Here is a 26,069-nt window from a genome sequence, read left to right on the forward strand (position 1 = left end):
ACAAACAATGATACGTAAATACATGCTTGGGCAGGCACATGGGTTAATAAGCAAATAAAACATGATGCTTTGCTTCATTTGTGATATAGGAAAAGTGTCAATTAAAACTACAATGAGATGCCATTTCATACCTAAAGATTAGCAAAAATTAAACATGTTTTAAAAGTCAAAAGTGTTAGTAAGGATGTGAAGAATGGGAAGTCTCATACACTGTGGTTTGCAGGGTAAACTGGTCAATCAATAACTTTAGAAATGAGTATGGTAATATCTAGCGAGGTGAATGTGGTACACTGCCGAGGGATACACTCCAGAGAAACAGGTGACCAGGTGCATTGGAAGACATACACATGAATGACGCTGGCAGCATCGCTTGGAAGAGCCCCAAATGGGAACAAACCCAAATGCTGGCCCTCAGCCACAGAATGGATAAATTGTGGTGTATTCATATAGGGGGACATTCAGCCATGGAAATGAACAGGCTATGATTATCCTCCTTACAGATGATCTTACAAATATGATGCTGAGTGAAAGAAGCAAATCAAAAAGGAGTGTGCACAGCACAGCTCCATTTATATGAAGTTCAAAAACAAGAAAAATGTCAGTCATGTTGAGACACATACTTATAAATAGAAATAAAGATCACTATAAAGAAAAGTTAGAAAATGATGATCATAGAAGTCAGAAAGGACAGCGGTCACTTCCAAGGTGGAGAGAGGAGGGGTGCCTGAAAGGGGGAAGATTTCTAAAGCCCAGCTGGATCCCCCAAACACAGTCCTTGTCTTAATGATTATGCTTTTAACTGTACAGAGGCACTTGTACCCCACTGTCTGGATGCCATGTTTCATAATAAAATGTGAAAGAAAAGATTTCATTCTCAACAAGTGGCTTCCCTTCCAATCCTGTGAATGTTCTAGTAGGGGAGCCTTGCATGTGGACACAGCTGTGTGCAGGGGTCACCAAGACTCTAAGCCAGGTCCCTGGAGGGAGAGGTGAACTTGTGGCTGTGGGAATGGGTATGGACTTGGGGCGTTTCTGAGATACCCAGGCAAGGGAGACTTGGATTCACGCAGGTGATGCTGGTGTGTGAAAAATTGGGCACAACCCTGTTGATCACCGTTACCTCAGTCCTTTCTTGGCTTTGTCATCATTAACCACTGGTGCTCTACTGACCAAGCTAAATGTCATTTGGCTTCTACTTCCTGATCCCTTCCCTGCCATTCTTCCCATCTTGTGCTCAACCTTCCCAACCAAGTGTTCATTGCACCCTTGCTCTGGGCCAGGACCTGGGTCAGGTTCAGGATGCAGCAAGGAGCCAGGTGGACCTGCCCCTCCAGGTCATGGAGGGGACGGCTTGATCTCTCATATCCCAACTCACTGCTGCAGTGCCAATGGTCAGAGGAAAACAGGTCTCTGATGCATGAGTTTGTTCGACCAGGGGCAGACCTGGGTCTAGGGCACAAAACCTGGAAAATAATGGGGAATTTTTAATCTTGTCCATGAAGTATTAATTTTGTGGAGGCTCTAAACACCTTGGAGGCTTCAGGGCTAAAACATTTCGTTCATTAGAAATTTGTGAATGATTGATGCAATTGCTTTTGTTGAGCTAAAAATGTTAAGCTGGTCTGATAGAAAACTTAAAAGATCACCTTGTTTGTGTGACTTTGTCATTCCTGTCTAGGGATTCGGGATACCTGGTGGGCACAAAGTTCAAGATGAATTTAATAACCAGGAGGCACCTAAGCTATCTGTAAGGAGATTGTTTTATTCTGGAAGTCCACAAAGAGAATGAGTTTGAGCCTTAAACCCATTAGCTCTTATGTTCTGTTTTCTGAATTTACAGTCTCTCTAGAGATTTCTTTAGCCCCAGAGAGGGCCCTAGACATGATGGAGAGAGAAAGTGGCTTACTGCATTTCTAATGTACTCCTCTCTGGGAATGAGCTCTGATGGAGATGGATATATCCATTTGCACGTGAGTTGCATGTGACCTTAACTAAGGCATGACTAGACCCAGAAGTCAGTCCAGTCCAGGCTTGTGTGTGCAGACACCTATGACGGCAGTGACCCGGGACACTTTGTTCCTTTTCAGGTGAGATCGCTCCATGTTGCCACAACTCTGGCTTCTCTTTCACCTAGTACAGTTTAGCTGTTGCCAACCCAACCTGCTGGTGAATCTGGGCAGATCTGAAATTCAGGCCCTCTGTGATTCATTTGTACCCCAGCTGTGTGACCAAGCTACCCTCTTGTCTTCTACTTCCTTAATCTCAGCCATCTTGTCCATTATGGAACTTGGAAGCTAAGTTAGAAATAAATCAGGGCTTAGGAAGCAAAGTAAAAAATGCAGCAGCAACACCTAACACTTGCTGGTAAGCAATTGCTGTGAGCAGCCACATTTTATAGATCAGGAAAATGATGCTCAAAAAGTTCACAATGAGCTGAGAAGCAGAAGACCTGGGACTATAGAACCTATTCCTTGACCTCGTGGGCCTGTGCTCTCACCATCTCCCAACCCCACCACCCCTGGCACATGAGGTGCAAATGGATATATCCACCTCCATCAGAGCTAAAAGCATTGGTTCTGCTCCAGGCTGCTTGTTCTGGCTGCGTGCTGTGGACTGGGGAAGAACATGCAGAAGCAGGGCCACTGCCCTCTCTGGCCTCAGTAGTTACCACAAATCCTGAATTTAGCCTTGCATGTGTGACTTGCCCTTCCAGGGAATGAGTGTGTAAGTGAACCTGCATGGACTCCAAGCTGAGCAAGCCAGGTTTGACTCACTCGCCACCTTCTCTTCTCTGACCAGCAATGACCATGGACGCTATGTTGAAGTGGGTCTATGTGACAATGGCGAGCTGAGCCCCTGCTGAGCCATGCTGGATGTGTAGTGTGAGTGAGAAATAAGCTCTCTGTTACTGGTGGCGGTTCTGGGGATGGAACCCAGGATCTTGCCTGTGCTCGGCAAGCGCTCGACCACGGAGCCTCATCCCCAATCCTTTTAAAAAAAGATTTATTTTGAGACAGGATATCACTAAGCTCCCCAGGCTAGTGACAGCTACTAGTGGCAGCTACTTGTTACCAGGGCATAACACACTTCCCAACACCTAACATACCTCCTCCTCAAAAGCCTGGGCCTCTTCCTTACAGTGGGGCTGATAATTTCCACCTACCTGCAATAACCGTTAGTTCCCAGCATCCCCCTCCCTCTCCTCCTACTGGAAAGCGGAGGCAAGAACTCTGAGAAACAACTCATTTGCTTGTTGGATTAGTCATTTACTTATAATCCAGACTGTGATCACTGGAAAAACTGGAGACAGGGATTCCTCCCACTAAAGACAAACTTGATTTGACAATGTACACTTGATCACGGGAAGTCGAATGCTAGGGCTCCATCTCCCTGGTTCATGCTGGCTCTGAGGCCTGGGCAGGATGGGCGATGGACTGTTTCAGAGACTAAGTTCTCTGCTAGTGATGCTGGTTAAATCATTAAAAGTTAAAGCTAGTAGCTGGAGCCACTCAGTAAATACTCCCAGTTAACTGAAAACATGTTATTTTTCAGTCACTGGTTTTAGATATGTGTGGGCACACTCAAGGCAGACTTCATGGGGAGGGTGGAAAGGAAAGTGGAATGGGGGAACCGAGAAGAAAAGAAGTAGGAGTGGGATGAGGAGGTGGCTGGAGAGAGGGCTGGGGAAGAGGGAGACTCACTGCCTGGTGGATATTCCATGGGCTTTCCTCACTCTGAACCTGGCCTCTTGCCTTAGCTGGAACAGTCCCTGCAGGCCCACATGGGCATGACAGGTTATTCCTTAGCACATTTGGAAATGGCATGGCCAACTATCTCCAGCTGATCCTGAGCTCTCCTGTCACAACCTCTCCTGCGACCCACATCCTATATTTCCTTCCTCCTGGTCCAGTCCTGGAGCTTAGACCCTGCCCAGTACACAGCAGGTGTTGCCCAGACCCTACCTGCTGGGTGGGAAGAGTGGCCCCCCGTATGGAGGATGTTTGCTCAGCCTTCTCCTCCCGAAGGTCTCCTGGCTCTCAGATGCCCAGCTTTGACCTTTGGCTCTGAGATTCCCAGGGCCAGAAACTTCCAAACACAATGATGGTGGTGGGGTGGCGTGGGAGGGAGTGGAGGGCCTTTCTGAAGGACATGTCCTTTGTTGGGTTAGGCAAAGATTCTTATCAAAACCAAACCTCGGTCCCATTAAATGGCAAGCCAGTGCTCACTTCCCTAGAAGGAGTTTTTCTCCAATTAACTTAAGTCATGTACCTGCTTGTCGGAATGACAGCCCCGGGGGGCTCTGGGAGAAGACACGACATCCCATCACTCGGCGGGGACACCTCAAACATTTGCTCTGTTAATTGGCTGCTGCCTTATTAAGAGGCTGCAGGCTTCATTACTGATTTCCAGGACTGACGACAGCTCCCTGATCTCCCAGCTCTAGTCACCAGAGTGGCAGATTCAACGCTCTGATTTCTGTGTCTCTGAACTTGGCAGTTTGCCAGCCTGACCCGAAGTGTGTGGTTCCCAGACCAAGGCATCCCTAGAATGGAATCACATTAGGAACTAGTGGGTGCCCTCTGCCCTCTGCGTCCTCCCTTCCCTGGTCCACCCTCCTTGTGTTCTGAGATCTGATGCCTTCATTCCCTTTTGGTTTTTCTCCCCTTAGGTTTGTATCTTACATTGTTTGCATGTTTAATTATAATTTCAGTAATTGTTTAAACTTTTAAGCTTCTTTGGAAGAAAAGAGAACTTTACTGGGAAAACAGCTATTGGCAGAAAACACCTTGAAGGCCTGGAGGTAAGAAGAAAGTGAGGACTTTTGGGGTCAAACACCCTCCTTTATTTTCTGGTGGAGCTCCTGGGTGCTGGGGATGGGTGGGAATTACAATTCAGGGGAGGCAGGTGAACTGACCCGAGAGCTAATGCTCCATCTATAGCCAAGGGACTGGGCCACAGTGTGGGAAAATGAAACACAGACTTTGATGTTCAAAAACTGGGTGTTTTCTGAGCCAGCAGGATGGGGTGTGCCCTTGACAGGACCAGCATGTCCTTATTTTTCCTCATCTGCCAACTAGGCATAATAGTAGCCCTAGGGTTAAGTGAGAAAAAGCCCTGGACCTGACTTATAACAGTTAAGTGAGTTCTTACCCTGCCTGCCATTCCCATCCAATTGCTGGTCTCTTTAAAAAGGTGAGAGGGTGAAATTACAATAATTTGCTGTCCATTTGAATGATTATGATCAGAACCAGCTGAATCTCTGTGGAGCCGTACCCAAAAGAAAGCTGGTAGTACCTTCTGTTCCAGCTATTTCTTCCCAGCCTTCTAGGCAGGCACATTCTTGCAAACTGTTTCTCTCAGTTAGCAGGTGGGTTTCTGCTAATGTTTTGCACAGGAGAGGATCCACCTTTCCCAGCTGTGAGCTTTGCCTTCCTTTTCTACAGATCCCTATTTTCAAGAGGGCTTCCTGATGGACACAACTGTTTGCTCTAATAACCTCATAACTTTTTAAAATGGAAAGTTTGTTGCTTTAACATGTCAGGGGAGTGTCTATGATTGGCATGGAAACAAGAGCTTCCTACCATTGCAATTTGGCAGGGTGGGGGTGGGGATGCTGGTGGGAAGAACAAGGCAGGAGGGGAGAGACAGGAGGAACAGAGAAGTATGGGGTTCACTTTCCTTTGCAGATGAAGGTGTCACCCTGTCTCACTTGGCTTCAGCATGGACTTGTTTCCTGGCAGTGTGCTCGCTGTGGTGGTCACGTCACACCATCACATGGGAAGAGATGGCCACTGGGGCTCAAAAAGGGAAGGTGTGTGAAAGAGATTCTTTTCACTACAATGACTGGGTACAGCAATGCTCCATGTCATGCAAATTCTAACTTCCACCTATTTCCCTTTTGGGGACTGGTTGTTTTTAGGTACATGTGATCTGACGAGTCTCAAGTGCCAGGTCTGGTGGAGGAGGCAGGAAGGCATCGTAACCCTGAGCAAGGCTGTGTTCGGGGTTTCCATCTGCTGCTGCTCTGGCTGCTCGCATCTCATTCTTCCAGGTTCAGGTCAAGTTCTCTCCCCCCAGGAAAGTCCCTCCTGGCTGATGGAGTGACTGCAGCATATAGGGAAAGCGAACTGGCAGGTCCCCATTCTGACACTCATTTACCAGCTCGGTAACTGGGTAATTTGGCTTTTCTCTGTCCTGCAGTAAAATGCCAACTGAGGAGGAGGGCTGCATGACGCCAGGCCCATAAAGCACCTGGCAGTGGACCAGGAGCCTGGCAGATGCTCAGTGAATGGTGGCCTTTATGCTGGTGGCAGATCCAATGGCCACTGTTTTCTACTGCACATGGCTCCATCCCACTGGGGACTGTTGTGGGAAATTTAACCTCTACCTCCATCTCCCCAGGGGCAGTTCTTCTGCTTTGCTTTTTTTGCAACAGGGCTCTCATGAATATCTCTCTTTAATGATTAATCACATATTCATAGTTCTAAATGGAACATTCGAATCCACAGTGCCAACCGTCCCCCTTGCCCTGCCCCACTCAGTGGCATACTGACATGTTCCTGTTCACAAAGCCATCACTGCATAAGGAAGACCCACTGCAATGGATGAGGGGGGTTTTCTTCTCCTTCACTCACAGCCTTAGTATCCCAGTTAGTTCTAGGGAGCACAACTAGCCACTTGATGAAGACAGGGGACAGTCTGATTTTAGGAAAGACTAATTCAACCAATGGCTGGCTGATCCTACTCATAGTCACTGGACATGGCAGGAAAAAAAAAACCAGATGGGGACAATTGGGGATGCTCATTTGGAGCCAGTCTCAGGTTCATTCTGGGCTATGAGGATGGGGTTAATGGGAAATTGCATAGTTGGGCTGCTATATACTCTTTTTTCTTTTTTTGGTACTGGAAATTGGACCCAGGGGCACTTAACCACTAAGCCATGTCCCCAGTCCCTTAAAAAATTAGAGACAGGGTCTTGCTAAGTTGCTGAGGCTGGCTTTGAACTTGCAATTCTCCTGTCTCAGCCTCCTGAGCTGCTGGGATTACAGGTGTGCACCACCACATGCAGCCTGACATGCTTTTTAACACACTTAGTCAAAAATTGTGCATGATCTGGTGAAATTCCCTTAAACCAGTGAAAGAAATTAGCACACTTAATTTCTTTATTTAACCTTTGCAATTTTTGTTAACTCTATTTGAAACCATTATTTAGACAACTTCTCATTTCAGGAGCCACTGTGTTCCCTTTGGGCCTTAAGTACCACAACTGCCTTTTTGTCAAATTGATTTGTCTATAGATTGTTGGAGGTTTGTCTTTTCATTTTTTCCCCCCAGGGCCAAGAATATGTGGGTGGTGCATTACCAGAGCCTTTGCCCATCAGAGCTCGCTTCCTGCTGTTTCCACACACGGATCCCCAGGCGATGAGTCCACAACTTCTGTATCGCAATCCCATCACTGCAAGACCCTGCAGATGCTCTTTACGGCCTTGTCACTTTTTCATGTTGTAGAAAAAGTCTAAGGACAGAATGTTTTTCCTTCACAGCAAATATTGTCTAACACTCATCTTTGATGTGAATCAGACCAAAGGGGAAAAGTCATCACTGGGGAACAGGGATGGGATTAGCTGGGAACACCTGAGAGCCCCAATGTGATACCTGATTGCTTTTCAAATATCTGTTTGCTTATTGTGTTCATTTGATTTGCTCTGTGCTCTTTGAGATGACTAATCACCAACATGTTAGATCTTTCATCTCTGTCCTACATATACACATCATCTCTCACATGATTTCACAACCTTCTTTCCCCCTCATTTTCTATATATTTTGGGAGAGGTATTCAAGTTTATTCTCTATACTATAGAACAACTGGATGACTCTGTGTGGTTAATCTTGCCCATGACTACTTGACATTTAGATGGAACGTCTACTATTATATTTCAAGATCCTTATATTGTTCACTTACCTCTTCCAGCTTTGATTTTCTTTTTGACTTTCGTTAACCTGACTTATATTCCTGTTTTTTAAAATCTCATTTCAGAGTTCATGTTTTCTTGAATTGACAGTAGAACCCAGTCTACTGTCTGCTGTTTAAAATGTGCTTCTGTTTTTTTTGTATTAATTTTTCTCTTAAGCACACTCTTCTGCTGTCTTGAGAGAGTGCTTTCCTCCTCTGCTGCAGGAGTAAACTTATCTTTAATTCTTGTTTGAATAGATCTGCTAGGGCTTTACCTCTGCTAACTCTCGCTGCAGCCCTGGTGGGATTACCCAGACTGTGGAATTAGAGCTAGATCCATGGTCACTGCTGTACTAACTTTCCTGTAACTACTGAGGCTGAATAGTTGAGAGTCATCTGTTCATGCGTGGAAAGGGGAGACAAGAAGCTCACTGTCTACATAAATACAATGACACGTAACTGACTCTCTCTGTGCCACCTTTACCTCTATCCCATGTCCCTTTTGCAATGCCTTCCTTGGTCAGGGTATTTGTCCTTTTGCAGTCTTGCAATAGGCCTCTGCCTCATTTTTTTCTTTCCTGTCTATCACCCACCTATTGGGAAAGGTTCTGCCACTGAACCCATTCCACCCTCTAATGCCTCTCATTTAAGGGTTACCTAAATGAAAATTGTGAGGGTCCACACAGATCAAGCTCCATCTGGCTAGCTACAAATGAAGATTCCTGCAAATCCCTATTTATTATATTCTGGTGGAAATATGGATCACTGGATGAGCTACACAGCATCTGAGAAGCAGTCAGACAGAAACTGGTGGGGGGTGGAGGATAGGGGGAAGTGTCAGAGAGCTCAGCCAGGTAGAGAGAGTGAAGGAGGGAGAAGTCACTTGTGTGACCACTGGGGGACCAGACCCTGGAAGTCCACCTTAGCCAATCAAAGGGGTGAGAATAGACTGAGCACAGACAGTGGAGGAAGATAGAACAGTTCCCTAAGGAAGACAAGAAAATGGAGATGGCTGCCAGGTCCCTGGATGAGCCCTTCTTTCTAGTGACCAAGAGAACTGCTCTCTCAGATGGCTCTGCTTGTAATAAGTGAACAGAGTTCATTGCATCTGGCTATTTTAATTACATGCAAACAAAGTGATTTCTGCCCCTTTCATCTAGAGCAGGATTTTTGAAAGCAGTTTCCACTCTAATTACCTTTGTTAATGAGTGATTGGGATGAGGGAAGGTGGAAGTGAGCATGAAGAAGCAGAGGGTAGCAAGGAGGAGATGCCCAAGACCATCAGTTGCTGGGAAGTTCTGCCTTCCTGTTCAGTCTTGAGAACACTCCATGTCCTGGATATGGCTCTCCTGTGGTATCTGGTGCTGAGTGGGGACAAATTTACCCATGATAATGAACCACAGGTAGATCTGGGGACCCAGGGTGCTGGTCCCCTCAGCTCTCCTGGATGAAGACTTAACAACACACACCTGGCATTTGGTCATTTGGTGTGGCCTTGTGTCCAGCGAGCCTGCTCTCCTGGGGACTGTATCCACACAGACACTTTGCTGATGGAGCCCCTCCCTACCTCCCTGGGTTACTGCGTGGATCTGCCCTCCAACACCTCTGGTTTATTTCAGTTATTTGATACAGTGGTTAAGTGTTCCTTCCTCTTTGGAAAACAAAGTTGGCCCAAAGATGGCCATTGCTTTCCTATCCAGAAGAGTGGGCAGAGAGGCTGGGCTCCAGCGTCAGCCATGGGAACTAGGAGTAAGGGCAGCAGGGGTGAGGACCAGGAGCAGCACCACCACCAGGCCTCGGCTCAACTCCTGTTCCCACTGTCTCTGCCACTGCTCCCTCCAGCTCCTCAGGTCACCAGGCAGCAGAAGACCTGAAAGGGATCCCCACTTAAAGAGGAGCAAAGGAGTCCTTTCCTGGAGCCTGTGAGTGAGCAGAAAACACTCTGCGGCAGGAGAGTCAACATGTTTGAGCTGTGGCTGGGCTGACAGCTGCTGAGTTTGCCACAGATAATTAGATAAACTGCTTGAGCACAGAGATTCAATACACAGTGTCATTTAGCGGCTGCTACATGGGGGCCTTGATTGTAATTGAAGACGCAATAGGGGAGAACCTTAAGGAAGTCCCAAATCAACTTCTTCTCACTTAGTAATCAAACATTTGACTCTGAGTGATCATCTGAAACCTCCCAAGTGTTGGGCATGGGCTTTGCTCCAATGGGCCAAGACACCTGAGCCAACGCCCTTATCTCTCCATGCAGAGCTTTCCCCAAATTGACCTCCTGGATGGACACATGTGGGGCCAGGGGCTTTACTTCTATCCCTTCCCTGCTCCCCAGGTCCCCTTCCTTCCTCATGGTCCCTTGATACCCTTGATGGCTCTCACAGTGTGGAAAATCCAACAAGATCTTTGGGCAGGGTCCTCCTCCTGATTCTGTCTGCTCCTTTGCTGGTCCTCTCTGATTTGTTTTAACTGTAGGGTTTCTAATCAGGGCTTCCCATTTTGTCACTTGGGGAACTTAAAGGGGACTGCATATGTCCTATTTAACACCTAATCACTAATTTGTGCATTCATCTAAAAAGTGGAACATCTCCAGTATGCTATGGGTAGAAAGATAAAGCAAATGTCCCCACTTGTCAGGTCATTCAGTGTGGAGGGGAATTAGGCAAGCTAACTAGAAGTCTCAATAGAAGGAGGCTCTTGCTCTTGGTAGAAGTTCTGATGACCTCTTCTTACCTTGGGCTCACATGGGAAGTCCCTGGACCATGAAGGTTTACTGCTAATAAAGAATGAGACACTTGGCCAGGCTTCTGGGCAGATCATTTCTTCCAGGCCATGACATGACTGAGGGTGGAGATGAAGAGGGAGGTCCCTCAAGGACATTCCTTGGTGGACATGGTGGAGTAATTAGAAGGATGATCTTGGCAAGGGGCAAGGAGCAAGGAGCTTGGGTTTCCAATGGACAACAAGTCCTCAGATGGATGATCTGCCCCATCACCCCTCTGACTTCTTCAATTTTTCTCTCTTTACTCTGGTCCAGAAATTCTGACCTTCTCATGGATCCCAAAACCCTTTAGGCAAGAGACCTCAGGGTCTTTGCACCTGCTATTCCTTCTGCCCAGGATGGTTCCCCTAGATATTCAAATGTTTCACTGCCTAGCTTCCTGATGTTGTTCAGGTCTTGGCTCAGATGTCACATGTCACATGTCACATTAAGGGGCTCTCACTACTGCCTTCCCTCCTGTTTCTTCCACAGGATACTTGTCACCACTGGACATTCTTTATCTTTGGTTTGCTGCCTGTCTCTCCCACAAGACTGTACCTGCCATGAGGGCAGGACTCTTGTCTGTTACCCATTGTATCCCAGGGCCCAGAAAGTCCCTGACTTGCAGTAGATGCAAGGTGGCTGAGTGAATGGGTGGCAGGGATCAAGCAGGAGAGCACCATATTGGGTCCAGGTTGTATCTTGGAAATCTCACTCTAGAAACCATTTGGGAAGTGGGTTTGAAGAAGTGTGATGTAAGCAGATGGTAGACAGGAATATGGAGGAGAGGCTGGGGTACAGGTGGGTCTTTGCACATGAGGCAGTTTGGGTCTTTGAGGCATGGCTGGGGCAGTGAGAAGAAGTGGGGTGTAAAGATAACCAAGGAGGGCCCCTGAGTAAGGAGAGCCCCTGTGTAAGATGCTGCCGGGGAATGACTGGTCTATGGAGAGGCCTCCAGATGGGGACCAGTGGCTGGAGGCCAGCAGAGCAGGGCTGCAGGAAGGATGACAGATGTCACTGTAGGAGGGATACAGTAAGACCAGACCTGGGAAGTGGCATTTGGACCTGGCATTTAAAAGGGTCAGGTGATGTTAACGAACTCAATGACAGTGGAGAGAAGGGAAAGGGGTGAGATTACATGGTACCTGGAGAGATGCTGGGGCAAAAGCTGGCTCCTTTTGGCTTTAGGAGAGAGACTGAGCTTCTCAGTGGCCAAGACACTGAGGATCTCGCAGAGAAGGAGGGGGTGGACACCAGAAGGAGGGGGTATCAGAAAACAACAGGAAACAATGGGGGTGGGGGTTGGGGAGGCTCCGAGGTTGTAGCTTGCTTCTGTAAGTGAAATCGATGCAGCGCGAGACTTTCTCAGCTCAATAACTTATTAGCAATTTTTAATTACTGGAATGTAATTAATTCATTCAGAAGGCAGCAGCTCTGTGAAGCACACCACACGTGCTGGGCTGATAACATTCTTGCACATTTTCAGGGTGCTCACACTAAGACGTTTTCTTGCATAAAATCTAGAGGAAATATTCAAAGAACACACATTTGTTTTAAGTCGTATTTCTTGATCCTGGAAACAGATGCTGCAAATGGGATGACTGAGCTCCGAGGGAGGTTGGGATGGGGGCTGGCTGTGAATGGATTTTCAGTTGAGTCAACCCCGAACGGTTTGCACCAATGGACAGAATCCATGGAGTGGGGAGGAGGTATCCAAAACGAGATTGTCCATAAGGATTTCCACTAGTCCTTGAGGTCTTGGGGGTGTCTCTGGCTAAAGCAGTTGTCAAATCATGACCCAGAGTGGGGATGCTAGGGATTAGAGCATGACCTTTCTTTGACTATCAATTATACAAGGTCAGGCCTGGCATCCTGATCATTCAGGTATCCTCATGTCCTGGCACAGCTTTGGCACAGCCAATGGCCATTCAGCAACTATCCAAAGCTGGTTTAGTGGAAAATGGCCCAAACACTTCCCTATGGAGCTCAAAGTAAAGCCTCTGGGCATGAATGTGGGTAGAACCAGGAGCAGAAGGACAACTGGAAGAACTGAAGAGGGATCCCAGAGGAAAAGCAGAAGCCAGCTCCAGCTCCAAGAGACAGGTTGGGCTGATGAGGGGCACTTCCTAGTGTCTCTGCTTTCTACCCGGGGCTGGTAGGAGCCTCTGGGTGTCCTTGCGTCCCCTACTCTTTTCTTATAGGAGAGACATGGCCTGGTTTTCTGAGGTCAGAGGCCCTGTGAGTTGAGATGACTGAGCCAGTTTTCCCTGGAGAAGTCCAGGCTTCTCATGCAGGTGCATGAGGTCTTTCTTACTGAGGATGGCTCTGAGCTGTCCTTCATACCAGGAAGTTTTCTGGGGAAGACAGGAAAGATGGGAGCCATTGCATCTACTGGGAATATGACTTTCTGGGACATAAATAAAAACACCCCCCAAGTGTGGGTGTTTTCAAGGACTGGTAGCAGTAGCAGATCCCAGACCTTGGGCTTGGCTCTGCCTGTGTGGCTTGGAACAAGTACCAGTCCACTCTGGGCCTAGTCCCCATCTTGGAAATGAGAAAGTTGGATTAACTTATTTGACTCCCCACTAGCTTGAGTTCAAATGACCTTGTTTGGTACACAAGGTCATTCTCTGCCCTTTCAACCTACCCATCCTCCTCCTCCTCCTCCTCCTCCTCCTTTTCCTCTTCCTCCTCCTCTTTCTCCTTCTTCTTCTTTTTTGGTACTGGGGATTGAACCCTGGGGCTTTAACCACTGAGCCACATTCCCAGCCCTTTTAAATATTTTATTTAGAAACAGGATCTCGCTGAGTTGCTTAGGGCCTTGCTAAGTTTCTGAGGCTGACTTTGAACTCCAAATCCTCCTGCCTCAGTCTCCTGAGTCACTGGGATTACAGGCATGCACCACCGTGCCCAACTTCAAGATCTTTCTTGAATATTTCTTCTGGCATCTTCTCTAAACATTCCCCTTATATCCTCAAGCTGATAGATCCCTTACTCTTGCTGCACTGACATTTTATGAGATTTTTATGCATATCAGGAACTTCTTTTGTGCTGGGAATCAGGGACACTTGGTTCTCCTCTTGCTTCTCTATTAACCCACTAGATGCTCAGGTGTCTCAATTACTTATCTTTTCAAAGAGTGAGCCAGTTGGTGGAAGTGTCAATTCCATTTGACCAATTGAAAGTCAAAATCTAATCATTCAGTAACAAATATGGAGGACCAATGTTCTTCTCTTTCCTCACTCATAGGAGGACCCATCAGCTTTTTGGTTCATATCTAGCATTGTCACAAAAGCCACTTGCATCTGCCCCTTGAATGTTTCCCAGTGTTTGCAATGACATCATCAACATCTAGAGGCTGTTGCTACCTGTTAGAGAGGAGTGCTCTTTACAGGCAGGCACAGCCCATTGAACATCATGAAAATACTCTGTGAGGTAGGTGTTGTTATTATTCCCATTTTACAGATGAGGTAAGGGACACATGGCAAGCCTTGTCTAAGAGTATGGTGTGGGCTGGCTCTTTGCCTTATCAGCCTAGCCCTGCCTTAGCACTTCTCTGCTGCAGGGACTGCTCTGGCAAAGCTAAAACAATCCCCTGTCATTTTCGAGAGCATCACAGCCTGCTGTGGGATTTCACACATCCTAAGGAGTAGGTCTCCTGCCCAGGGCTGGACTGAGCTGCTCAGCCCAGGATGTGAGTATCTTTTCCTGGTAAGGCAGAAAAGACCTATGCAAGAACAACAGTGCATCCCCCAGGTAGGGAGCCTAGTTCTTTAGGTTTCAAGATTCAAGTAACAACAAAATAAACATAAGAAAAGAAAAGGTGGTCCCTGCCCCCACCACCAGCCAGATCTATCTACAAAATGTTGAGTTCTTTATGCCTGCTTAGTAACACTTAAAAAAAGGATTAGCAAGACTGTAAATGTTTAATTTTTTTCTCTCTCCAAATGAGACTGATTTCCTCTGACTTCTTAGCTTGGGAATTCACCTTAGAAGCACCAAAAGATATTTGCAAACACAATATATGGCCGAGGAAGCTGAAGGATCCACTTAAAACTGAATCTCTAAGAGTTCTCCTTTCTTCCATAATTTCATGATTTGATTGGAAAACTGCCAACCATGATTTTTCATCATCTGGTATTAAAACAACCATGGTTGGTGAGTGTCTGCTGAAGGGCAAGCTCTTCTTGAACAGGGTAGGATGTAAAGCCAAGTCAGAAAAATAATTTAAAAGTGTCAACTAGCCCACAAACAGGAACGCAACATTGATAACAAGAGAACTTTAAGAACACAAACTGGGTAGAGTTCAACAGTGGATCTCACCTAATATCTTGGCATTTTCTTGGTAGTATTTGGTGCTGAGAAAATGTGCAACTCTTCATTTTTTTTCCGTAAGAAAAAAGAAAGACTTCTTTCCATGTCACCCTCCTTGTCCCTGACCTTCAACAAGAGGCACCCCGAGTTTATGACTCAGGAGGTGTAAAGATGCAGACTCTAGTTGGAGCTGTGCTTTGGGGTTCAGTCTGATTTTCGCACATGCTAATCATCCCTAAATGATAGTGTCTTTCATCCCACATTTACAAGGAAACTCATTGCCATAGCAACTGGAATGTGATACTAGAAGTTATCTCACAAATTGGGTTTAGAATGCTACCTCTTTGCTCATGCAGAATGGCAAGGGTCCCCAAACAGTCTTCAGCAGAGACCTTTCCCATAGGGGCTCCGGGACCCTGGCCACAGAGGATGAACTCCAAACTACAGCGGCTCAGTCCAGCATAACCTGCTGTTTCTTCCCTGCTTATGTTACACATTCCAGCCCCATACGGATTGTTCTCATTTTGGCTTCCAAGGGAAGAAAAGTCCCAGAGAATAAAGTTCTAAGTTCTCTTTTGTGAAGTCTGGTAGATAGAGAATAGAAGATGAATGATTCTAGAATTTTTGTTGGCTTGGGGGAAAAAAGATGTTTTTAAATTTCCTATATTAATAACACCCTGAAAATTTGGGACAAATGACAAATTGTCATCCATGGAACTCAAGATGCTGCCATTATAAGGTATGGACAATAGGAAGTTGTCCTTGACATCTCCTCTGTCCCCAAGACCCCCCACCCCACTCTCAACAGAGCCTCTGTCATTTGTTTTCTCTTGCTCCCAGTTGGAGCTGTCTCTCTGGTGAAGGTGGGGGACGCGCTCATCCCAAACTCCTCCCCTTAGGGCTGGCCTGTCCCTTGCCATAAGCCCCTGTTAGTGGGTGCCAGGTCTTTCTTATCTACTGGGCACACTCTAGAGGACTTCGAGAGGAGAGAAGCAGCCTTCCAGGTCTGGAGCTGACCCCGAGCATGAGCGCTGGAGGCTTTTCCTGGAGTGCAGACCCCAGGGGCCAGGTGTGCAAAAAAAAAGTCCTGGCTCCAGCTAGACATCTCCAGGGCAGCATCCAGGGCTGACAATCAGTACCTTCTCTGCCTGCTTTTCATTTACCATTAAGCAATTTGGGCCCCTAAATATCCCCCAGAACCTCCCAGCAAAGCCTGTGTTCCTGCCTCTGTGTTCCTTTCACAGTCTGTGCATCTCACTGCTCTAGGCTGGTGGCCAGTTTAGATTAGAATAAACAATGATGGCGCATGTCATTAATACTGAACACTTGTGATGTGTCAGGCACTGGGCTATATGGTCTTTGTGCAGCATGTCCTTTATTTCCACAGCTGGAGCAGGTAGGGATAGCCACTAACCCCATTTTATAGCCCAGGGAAGTTCACAAGGCCAGGCAGCTGGGAAGCCTGATGCAACTCGAGTTGTTTTTTTTTTTTTTTTGAGTTGCAGGTTCTGCTCTAAACTGAAGAGGGATCTCAAGGAGGGCAGTTCTGCACCACTAAGTGGGTGACTATTCACAGAATCTATGGAACACTCATTTCATCAGAAGGACTCAGTGGATAGATTCAATCGGCATGTAGCAGAGCTGAGCCCTTTATCAGCTCAAGGCTCCCCTCCCACCCCCATGCTCCCTGGCTCGCCCTCATCATCCCTCACCGCTCAGGTTTTGTGGTTGTTGTTCTTTCCCTTGTGTGAAATGAGAAATGCTGTTTGAATAACCGATGGTGAGGGAGGCAGTGCAGACTCCAATGTAGAAATAAAAACCTTCAGAAAGATGCAATTTGGGGGATATTGGAAACCAGAGAATGGAACATCAGTCTATAAAATTCAACACGGCCAATAAAGCTGGAGCGACTGGTCAAGTGTTTTAGCGTGCACGGCTGCCAAGGAATTGGCAAGCATGTGCTGGGCAGCATTTCCAGACTAGAGACATTTGTCCTAGGCTCATTTTGGCTTCATTTCCATGATGCATCTCATGATTCTGAAGCACCTCAGCATTAGCATCATAAGCACAGCCATGAAAGTGTCCAAGTCTATTCCCGTCACAGGCTAAATGTTCCTTTCTAGGGCCCACGCTGCCACGGGTGGTGAATGATGGTGGGAGAGTGGCCCATTACATAATGGCAAGTGGCATGTGGCAGAGGTGGCAGCAGTTAAAACACCTGTGCTCCCTGTCTCAGCTGCAACTACTCCTGCACATACATGTAACATGTGCCACATGCACATTCTGGGGACAGTCACATACTGAGGGGTTGTAAGAGTGAGGCTGAGCTCAGCACCTTCATTTTGGGTACATGGCCCCTCAAAGCCCAGACCACTAGAAGCCATTGTTGGCTAGCATTGCAGGTACATGGCAGGCCCCTCTTCTAATCCTTCTTCTCTCTCCCCTTTATAGAAGGCCAAATCAGGCCTTTGACCTCATGCAATCCCAGGAGTGCTCTGCCACCTCTGATTGGGTGGGTTTATGTGAGGTTGTTCCATCTGCCTAGATTGTGCTTCTGCCTTCGACACATTTCCTAGTTTATTCATGCATGGTTCTTTTGTTTTATTTATATAGTCCAAGGCATATACTATGTACTGGGGCCACATCAACACAGCAATGTGCTTCTTAACTCTAATATCTGTGAGCATCTCTGAGCCACTGAGAATCTTCTTAAGGCACTGTGCTAGGTGCTGAGATATATGAGTGTGTTAAACAGAGTTCCCACCTCACCATCTAGTAGAAGCCAATATGGCCTTTCTCTTCTGATCCAACTCAGCACAAAGCAGGAGTCTTTTGGTCCCATCTCCACGGACATGTTTTGCTATCCATGTATCTTGCTCAGAGGCAGACAGGCAAGGCATGGAATGATTTGCTGTCAGTAACTGCTCCAGGACAGCTTGAGAACCAGTGTGCTGGTGTCCATCTGGTCACAGTGTATGGACAGTATGATTTCCTGATTCATGGGACAGAGGGGTAAACATGGTCCCTATCATCACCTTGCCAGAGTCCACCTTATATGGATCCTGGGATAATACTAGTTTATTTGGTCCCTAATGGACACAAGTTCTGTACTAGCCAGGATTTGGTTTGACCTACCTGGATTCTGTTCTCAGGATGAGTGTGTGTGTGTGTGTGTGTGTGTGTGTGTGTGTGTGTGTGTGTCTGGAGGTGGGATACAGAGAGAACATGCATCTCTGAAATGTCGCAGCTGCCATTCTGTCGAAGTACCAGTCTTTCTCTTTCCTTGCTTTACAGTTGTGACCTGGAGACTCAGCATCCTGGTCAAAAGGAATCCATCATGAAGTTCCAAGCCACAGGGTAGAAAGCCATCTCCCTACCTTTGAGGAAACAGTCCTTGCTGTGGACGACGATGACCTTCTTGCCCAGCAGGCAGGCGGCACGGTGGAGCTCACAGTGGTTCTCATAGAGAACCCCATCGGAGCCGCACACCGGCACGTAGCTGGGCCTGCAGGCCTCCAGGCACTGGCACTCGGGCTCCCCGGTCTCCCTGCTGAGCACACACCGGCTCCCGCGGCTGCAGAGCTTCTTCCCACAGGAGGTTGGCTGCCCGTGGCTGGAGAGCCCTGTGGGGACACAAATAGTGTCAGCTGCAAGGTGCAGGTGGAGGGCAGCCTCCCTGTGGCTCTCTGGAGTCTTGGCCAGCAATTCTGCCTGCCTGTGAATTAAGGCTACTGAGGTGGGACTCTGGGGCTCCACAGAGTCCCTCTCCCTCCAATAAGAGGCAGCCACTGGTGCCAAGAAGGGCTTGTTGCCCAGTGGAGTTCCGGTTGGTGGATGGCTCGCTCTGAACATCTCAAACACAACACCTGGAACCCACGGGAAGGCCCTTGATAAGCTCTTGGTTCTACCTTCAGCTCAGTTTTCCTGTTGCCAGTTGACAAATGAAAACATCTGGCCATTCTGTGCTCACACAGAGGTGTCTTACAGCAGAGGACAGAGCCGGTGACCACTGTCCCCAGCCTTGAGCCAACAAGACCAGAAACCTCTTCAAATCAGTGACTTTTTACCAACGTGGCTCCCTCTTTCCCCTCCTTCACCCTTTTTATTTATTTTGTGGCATTAGGCCAGGCTGTGTGCCAGGTACCTTAGGGGTCCCCAAGGGTGAGCAAGACCTGGCTCTCCCTCTCTCTGACCTGGTCATTCTGTAAGGTGATGGCACACATACAGACACAACTCTGGTTGGGCCAGGCAAACAGCTAAGGGGGCCCAGGAGCTACTTTGTGGGGAAGTAAAGGGGGTTGGGGGCAGAGTTCATGGAAGAGGTAAGCGCTATGAACTCCAAAGGCTGAGAGGAGGGTGCTTCCTCTGAGACACAGCAGGCCAGGGCTCCTTAACTGTCTGCATGTAGCATTCCTGTGTGTCAGGTGTGAGACCTGATGGGAGTAGGAGTTTTTATCAGGGGTGGGAGGGAGAGGGTTAGGCAATGCGTGATTCTAAGAGACTGAGAGAGCTAAGCAGAGAAACTGAAGTGTGATACTCTAGGCACTAGGGAGCCATGGCAGAGTCTAGAGAGGAAGTATACTCTCAAGTGTTCAGGATGGGGGTGGAAGGGCAGCCTAGGTAGGAAGAGTTGTCAGCCTTTTCCTCCAGGGACAACAAACAGGGTTCTCCATGACATACATCATTAGTAGTGCCACTAAAAGCCTTTCCCCTACTCAGCACTTTCCAGCACAATGTCGTTGTGTAGGTAAGAAGCCAGTACATTGCTTTGGATGTCCCCTGCACCCAAACACATACCCATAAGAATCTCAGGAAAGCAGTGCCCAGAGCTCATAACCTAGAGGGCAGGGCAGCTGGCCCAGTGGCTTTTTGGCACAAGGGCACTAATAAATCAATGGAAAGTCAAACAAGTATCCCCAAACAACGTTATACTTCTTTAGAGGAATTCAAAAATTAGACGATTGCTACGTGTCATTAATGGCAACAGATGGAAAGTTAAGACTTATAAAGAGATATCAAAATACAAACAATGAAAACATGAATGCAGATTTTATAGCCACAGAAATCTTTTGTTTTATGTTTTAATTAAATCTTCAAAATACCCAGCAAAACAAAATAGCCCTGATAGTAGACTCTGAGGCTTCAGCCTTAGCTCCTGCCCCATGAGATTAAAATGTCTAAGGGAAAAAAAGAATCCTCCTTTTCTTGTTTTTAGTTAAGTCTGCTTTTCATCATTATGGATTTGAAAGGAAAAAAAAATCAGTTATCGGCAGATTAACTGCTTGATTCAATAACTCATTTAAATTCCTCCAGCCATGGCAAGCCAAGAAATATTGACTTTTTCTTGAATTGCAATAAACTAGAAGGTCAACATATCTCGGTGCAGTATAAAGGTGCAGATACTGAGCAGGGGCCCGTGAATCTCCTTTATCTACTTTGCTAATTGTTGGCTTGTCACCTCTTACCCGGGAAGGCTAGGCTCCAGGGCTCTGCAGCCTGCCCGGAGGGTGACCACTGGTGAGCAGGAGGCGGGGGAGGAGCTGAAGGCAGAGTCTTGGTGGGAACCCTTCCCACAGGCTTCACTCTGCTGCTTTGCCACAGAGTGTGTTTGATTAGCAGGATTCTCCTGGGTTTTTGGGAAATGGGTTACCCAAGAAAATGCTGACAGCTACTTGAAGAAATAAACATGGCTCTAAAAATACCAGCCTTTGTTTCTTTTCCAAGATGGGGCAAGACACAAAGCCTTGCCGTTGGATAACTGTTTTAGTAAACTTCCCTGTGCAGGCAGGATGGGAACCCACGAATCACCCCTCTCTGAAGCAACAGAGCCTCCTCTCTGAGCCTGTGGCCTCCAGAGCCAGCTGTGGGATTTTGCTCTGGCTGTGCCTATCCCCCCACTGCTCTATCTCTCTGGTTAGATCAGCTCCGACTGGCCCTTAAGTTCAAGTGTTCCCTCCCAGAGGGTCTGCTCCACATGCTGGCCTCAGGAGGCCCCACAGGGGCTAGACTTTAGTTCTTAAATGGCCCTGGGACACTCAGCTTTAAGAAAAATGATAGTTTTTAGAGTCGATCTCTTGAACACAGATTCAGTGCCTCTGTTTTAACACCAGGTTAGGGGCTGGGGTGGTTGGGGTGGTGGGGCCCCCACAGGCTCTGGTTTTGGGCAGGTGCATCTCCTTCGCCTCCTCCTGGGTGCAGGAGGGAGGTGGCGAGAAGTAGAGGTGCTTCCATGATGGTGTGCCTTTGGCAGTAAAACGGACCAGAGTCCTGGAGAGTCAGAGCAGATGGGGCTTCAGAGACCATCAAATTCAGCCAGGCTGTCAATCTAGAGCCCACTCGTCACGGACAGGGGAGTCTGCTCTACCTGATGCTCTCCTTTGAAATGCCCTATGTCCAGATTGTAGTGAATATTTCTGAGGACCAGTGCCACGTGTGTGCATCCAATGCCCACGTCCTAGCTTGCAGGAGTGACTCCTGCCACCTCCCAGGGGCCGTGCCCTAAGATGTCAGTGTTAAGAAAACACCTGTGCCAACAACCTGCGGCCACTGTATTCCTCGAGAGCCCTCAGGTTCTCTCTGATATGGAAATCAACTGTCGGCAAATATCTGATTCCTAATTATTTGCAATTAAGACAAAAGGAGTTCTACAGCCCTGCGAGCTCCCTTCACAAAGGCTGTTGACAGCAGGCCCCTCGGCAAGCTGAGAACCCCCATACAGGGGCAGGCCCGGAATCTGATCCCTAGACACAGCAACATGCTGACCAACGGGTGGTTTCCTCATTAAGCAAGCCCCTCGCCACTAACCTCCTTCTTGTCATTAAAACAGAATGAATTCCCCACTCCTACCGGGAGGATGATAAAACAGTAATGGGAAAGGTAACCAAGTGAGACTGCGAGCAACTGCCTGCGGTGTTTATGAGGACGACCGCGACGCATGAAAAGGATATAACGTGCTTAATTTATAGTCATAAAGAAAGTCGTTTACCCAGGTTAAAAACTGATCATCTTGCCAAATAAGCTGCTCTTCAACACTAATTAAATTTACTGAACATGGGTAGAAATGGGAATGGTTACATTAACGGGATGGCGGCCAGACTAACAGGTCCATTTGTACCAGTTGGTGCTCAAGAGTCCCCCATGTGATTCAAATGAGCATCCTGGATAAGAGTGTCACAGAACGGGACTGCCAAGGCTCAGAGGATAGGTACAGGTGGCGTGGTTTAGCAAATGTGGAAGGGAAGCCTGTGGACCCTGGAGAGGGTGTTCAAGGAGGGTGAATCCTGAGATCTGTCCCTGTCAAGGTTTGGATCTGGAATATTCCCCAGAGTCTCATGGGTTAAAGGCATGGTCCCCCATGCAGCAGTGTTCAAAGGCAGAGATTTTGGGAAGTGATTGGATCATGAGGGATCTGACCGCATCAGTAATGAATTCCTTGAAAGCTGAATGAACTAAGAGAAACTGGGCAGGTGGGGCATGGTTAGAGGGAGGAGGTCATGAGGATGTGCCCTTGAGGGAGCAAGGTAGTCAAAGGAGTGAGTTCCTGATGCCCAGGATGAGTTGGGCCTGATTTCTTCTCTGTCTCCACGGGTTTGCTTGCCTTCTTGCCATGATGAGGCACACAGAGGCCCCTGGCAGATGCTGGCACCAAGTTCTAGGATTTCTCCGCCTCCAGAATAAAAAACCAGAATCAAAATAAACTTCTATTGTTTATAATTTACCCAGTCTGTGGCATTCTGTTATGGCAGCGGAAAATGGAGTAAGACAAAGGAAACCCATTAGCCTTTCTACTTTGGGATGCTAAAGGCCTGCTGGCATATTTTGTCCATACAACTTTTCAGTGTCTAGCCTAAGTGTCAATGACAGCCTTTCCTTCCCTCTGGCCAGGACTTTGGAAGTACTGTACCTGGCAAGTGCCCACACAAAGTAGCTGGGCATGACTCTTCACAACCTTGCTGCACCCAGTGAGGTGACAACTTGGCCACTGCTTTGGCAGAGCCCAAAGCAGGCCAATAGAAGCAGGGCATGGACATGGAAGACCAGAGACAGCGTGCACAGCACCAAGAACCTCAAGAATCTTATCTACCACCTTCCATGACCCTGCCTGCCACTGTAGCCATCTCAGGCTTCAACAGAAGGAGGTATCTATAAAGGAACCAAGTGGCCGCCATGGGCAGATACAGTGTCTCATGTGGGTCATACACTTTACCTTCTATGACATACAAGAGACATGTTACCCTTACTTGAAATGCTAGAGCTGGGGACTTGCCTAGGAAGGGCTAAGTGTATACAGAGATGTGCAGACATGTGGGGTGTGAGGTTCAGGGACTTCAGGTGATGGTCCCAACGCTCTACCCTATATCACCCTATTCTCAGACATGCCCAAGATCTAGACAGAGAGTCTATTCCATCTTGTTTCCCTCAAGGTACAGTGCCTGCAGAACTTGGCAGAACATGAATGTAGAATTTGGGTTTGTATGAGGGCATGGCAGTAGTCCCTGTGTGCCAGTTCTCCATTCACCTATCCATCCAACAGTTTTTTTTTTTTTTTTGATGAATACCTACCATGCACCAGACCCAATCCTAGGTGCTGTGTACACCAGACAGACTAGGATCCTGCCCTCAGGACGTTACAGTGTAGGAAGACATGCAAGAGAATAAACCAGCAAACAAATGAACAAAACAATATGGATTTGGCACAGGCCAGGAAGGAAGTAAATATAAGCTGACACAAGAGGATACCTGGCCCAGAAAGCCTTCTCCAGGGCCAGCCTCGCTGGGCACATCCAGGCTGCAGCAAGCTGAGATGACACTTCCACTTGCCCAGCTGTGCATCTGTCTCCCTGACACTCAGAACTCCCTGCTCTACTCCTGGCTGCAAGAGACCCACCACCCACAATTTTATAATCCAGAAAGAAACCCTTGGCACCCCTCATGGCTGTAGGTAAGAAGAGAGCAGCCCTCCGTGCTGACCACAGGCCATCTTGGCCAGGGCTTCCACAATTCTCCAGATGTCTGGGTGCTGCTACTGCCTCAGGTCACCTCCACCCTGTAAGTTCTCATTGACACTCCAAAACTGGGGAGAGAATCTAATTCTTCCTGAGGTCAAGTGCATGGCTTGAGGCAGAGAGGGCCGAGCTATAAAAATTACTATTTTCAGAGGCATGCCAATGGCCAGACACTGTGCTTAGAACCCATCATCTCATCCTCATCACTGCCTTATGAAGTAGACACACAGGCCTTGCTCAGAATGTATTTGTGGCATAAATGTATGCCCGTTTTACAGATAAGGAAATATGAGAGGCCTATGTTAGACAGCATATAGGTGATAGAGCCTAGATTTGAATTCATCTTGATCCAAATCCCTCATATTTGGGATAATCTGCTTGGTTGGAGATATAGCCCCTGCCTTTAAGGAACTCATGCTAGCAAGGTCCTAAATGCCACATTCCCAGCTTCTCCAACATTATGGTGCATGCAAACACCAGTTACCTTGGTTATGCAATCTCTACTGCTCACATCTCTTTGACATGCTGCTCTGAGGCCTATTTACCAATCACCCTGAGGGCTGCTGGTTTACAGTGCTACAGAAAGAAGTCCCGCTTGGATCTGTACATATCACAAGCCAAAAACCATGCCTTGTCACTCATGATCGCCTGGACAGCAAGCATCCACCAGCCCTGCCCCCTGCCATTTTGTCTGAAACTGGACAGGTGACAGCTGGAAAGACATGGTCTCCTGCAGTGACCACAGGTGACTTCAAATGCAATTAACAAGCACAGCCTGTAAGCTGAAACTCTTATTTGCTTCATGAAAACAGAAGTTTGACCAGCTCTGAAAGATACAACCAAATTCTCCAGATCCCAAAGCTTAAGAGAAACACATAGTTATCCATTGCTGGAAGGTAATGTAACCTGTCAGGAGGGTTGCTCACAGTTCCTAAGTCCAGGCCTCAAAATAAACCACTAAGACAAGGTTAGAAATGCATGGGACGTGGAGGGAGGGGGACTTTTTCTATCAGTAGGCCTCTCAATTCTGCCTCAAGAGTTTGTACCATATGTGGAAACTAGAGAGGAATAAGGAATTAAAAACATGGGGGAAGATTTCATGAAAATAGAAGGAAGAATGATGGAGTATGGGAAGCCAATGAAGGGGAAGGGATGTGAGATGGGAAAAGAGAGGAATGAAATTGACTAAATTATGCTATGTGCATGTACGAATATTTACAGTGAATTCCAGTTTATGTGTAATTATTATGCACCAATTAAAAAAAGTAAATAATAGAAGGAAGACCACTAAAGTAGAGGAAGAGGACCAGGGTGAGGGAAAGGGGAGGTACTGGGGAATTAAATTGAGTAAGTCATGATATATGAATATGTCACAATTAACCTCGATATTATGTATAACTATCATGTATTCATAAAAAGTTCAAAAAAATTTTAAAAGGAGTTTGTATCTAACCAACTTCATAATGCACCAAAGCATACTTAGGTTCCTACATAGTGTTCAGGGACTCTGGGCTGGGCTTTTGGAGGTGGTTATTCTGGTCACAGATGAAGCACAAGCACCAAGCACTAGTGCCACAGTAGCCTTTAAAAAACTTAAACCCGTGACTTGTGATAATACAGAGTGAGCATGTGTCAAGCATTGGCCAATTGATTAATGAGGGAGGCTGCAGGAGGGAGAAGCAGGTTCAAAGGAGAATTTGAGGAGGTGAACAGGCTTTGGAGGAAGAAGCCTGGCGAAGTGAGACACTCAACCAGTGAATGACCTACAGCCCGAGAAAAGCATGCTCTTCGGGTTTTTTCCACCAGAATGAATTATTTATATCTTTACCCAAAACAAACATATAAGTGAACATACCATTGCAAAGTCTGCACTTTAATCCATGGTAAACAGTGAGCTAGGATCAGTGTCTTATCCATTTGACACTTGGAGGACCTGCCACCTCACTGTGCCTTATTTCCACTATTTGGATAATTTTCTCAATCCCACCAAAGTGCCTACAGTGACAGATATCCCCCGGAAGGCTGCCAAGGACTC

At 47.2% G+C, this 26,069-nt stretch overlaps 1 protein-coding gene across 1 annotated transcript in view; it reads right to left on the reverse strand.

Annotated features, from left to right (window-relative positions):
* Positions 1–26,069, reverse strand: part of Fstl4 (follistatin like 4) — a 413,115-nt gene that overhangs the window by 198,504 nt on the left and 188,542 nt on the right. The window contains exon 4 of the mRNA XM_046467657.2: positions 18,407–18,652. Within this exon, the coding sequence (XP_046323613.1) occupies positions 18,407–18,652 (246 nt within the window). The remainder of the gene's footprint in view (positions 1–18,406; positions 18,653–26,069) is intronic.

Source organism: Marmota monax, unplaced genomic scaffold (assembly GCF_021218885.2).
Source record: "Marmota monax isolate L192 unplaced genomic scaffold, Marmota_monax_Labrador192_F-V1.1 WCK01_AAM20220418_F8-fsc00199, whole genome shotgun sequence".
Lineage (NCBI taxonomy): Eukaryota > Metazoa > Chordata > Mammalia > Rodentia > Sciuridae > Marmota > Marmota monax.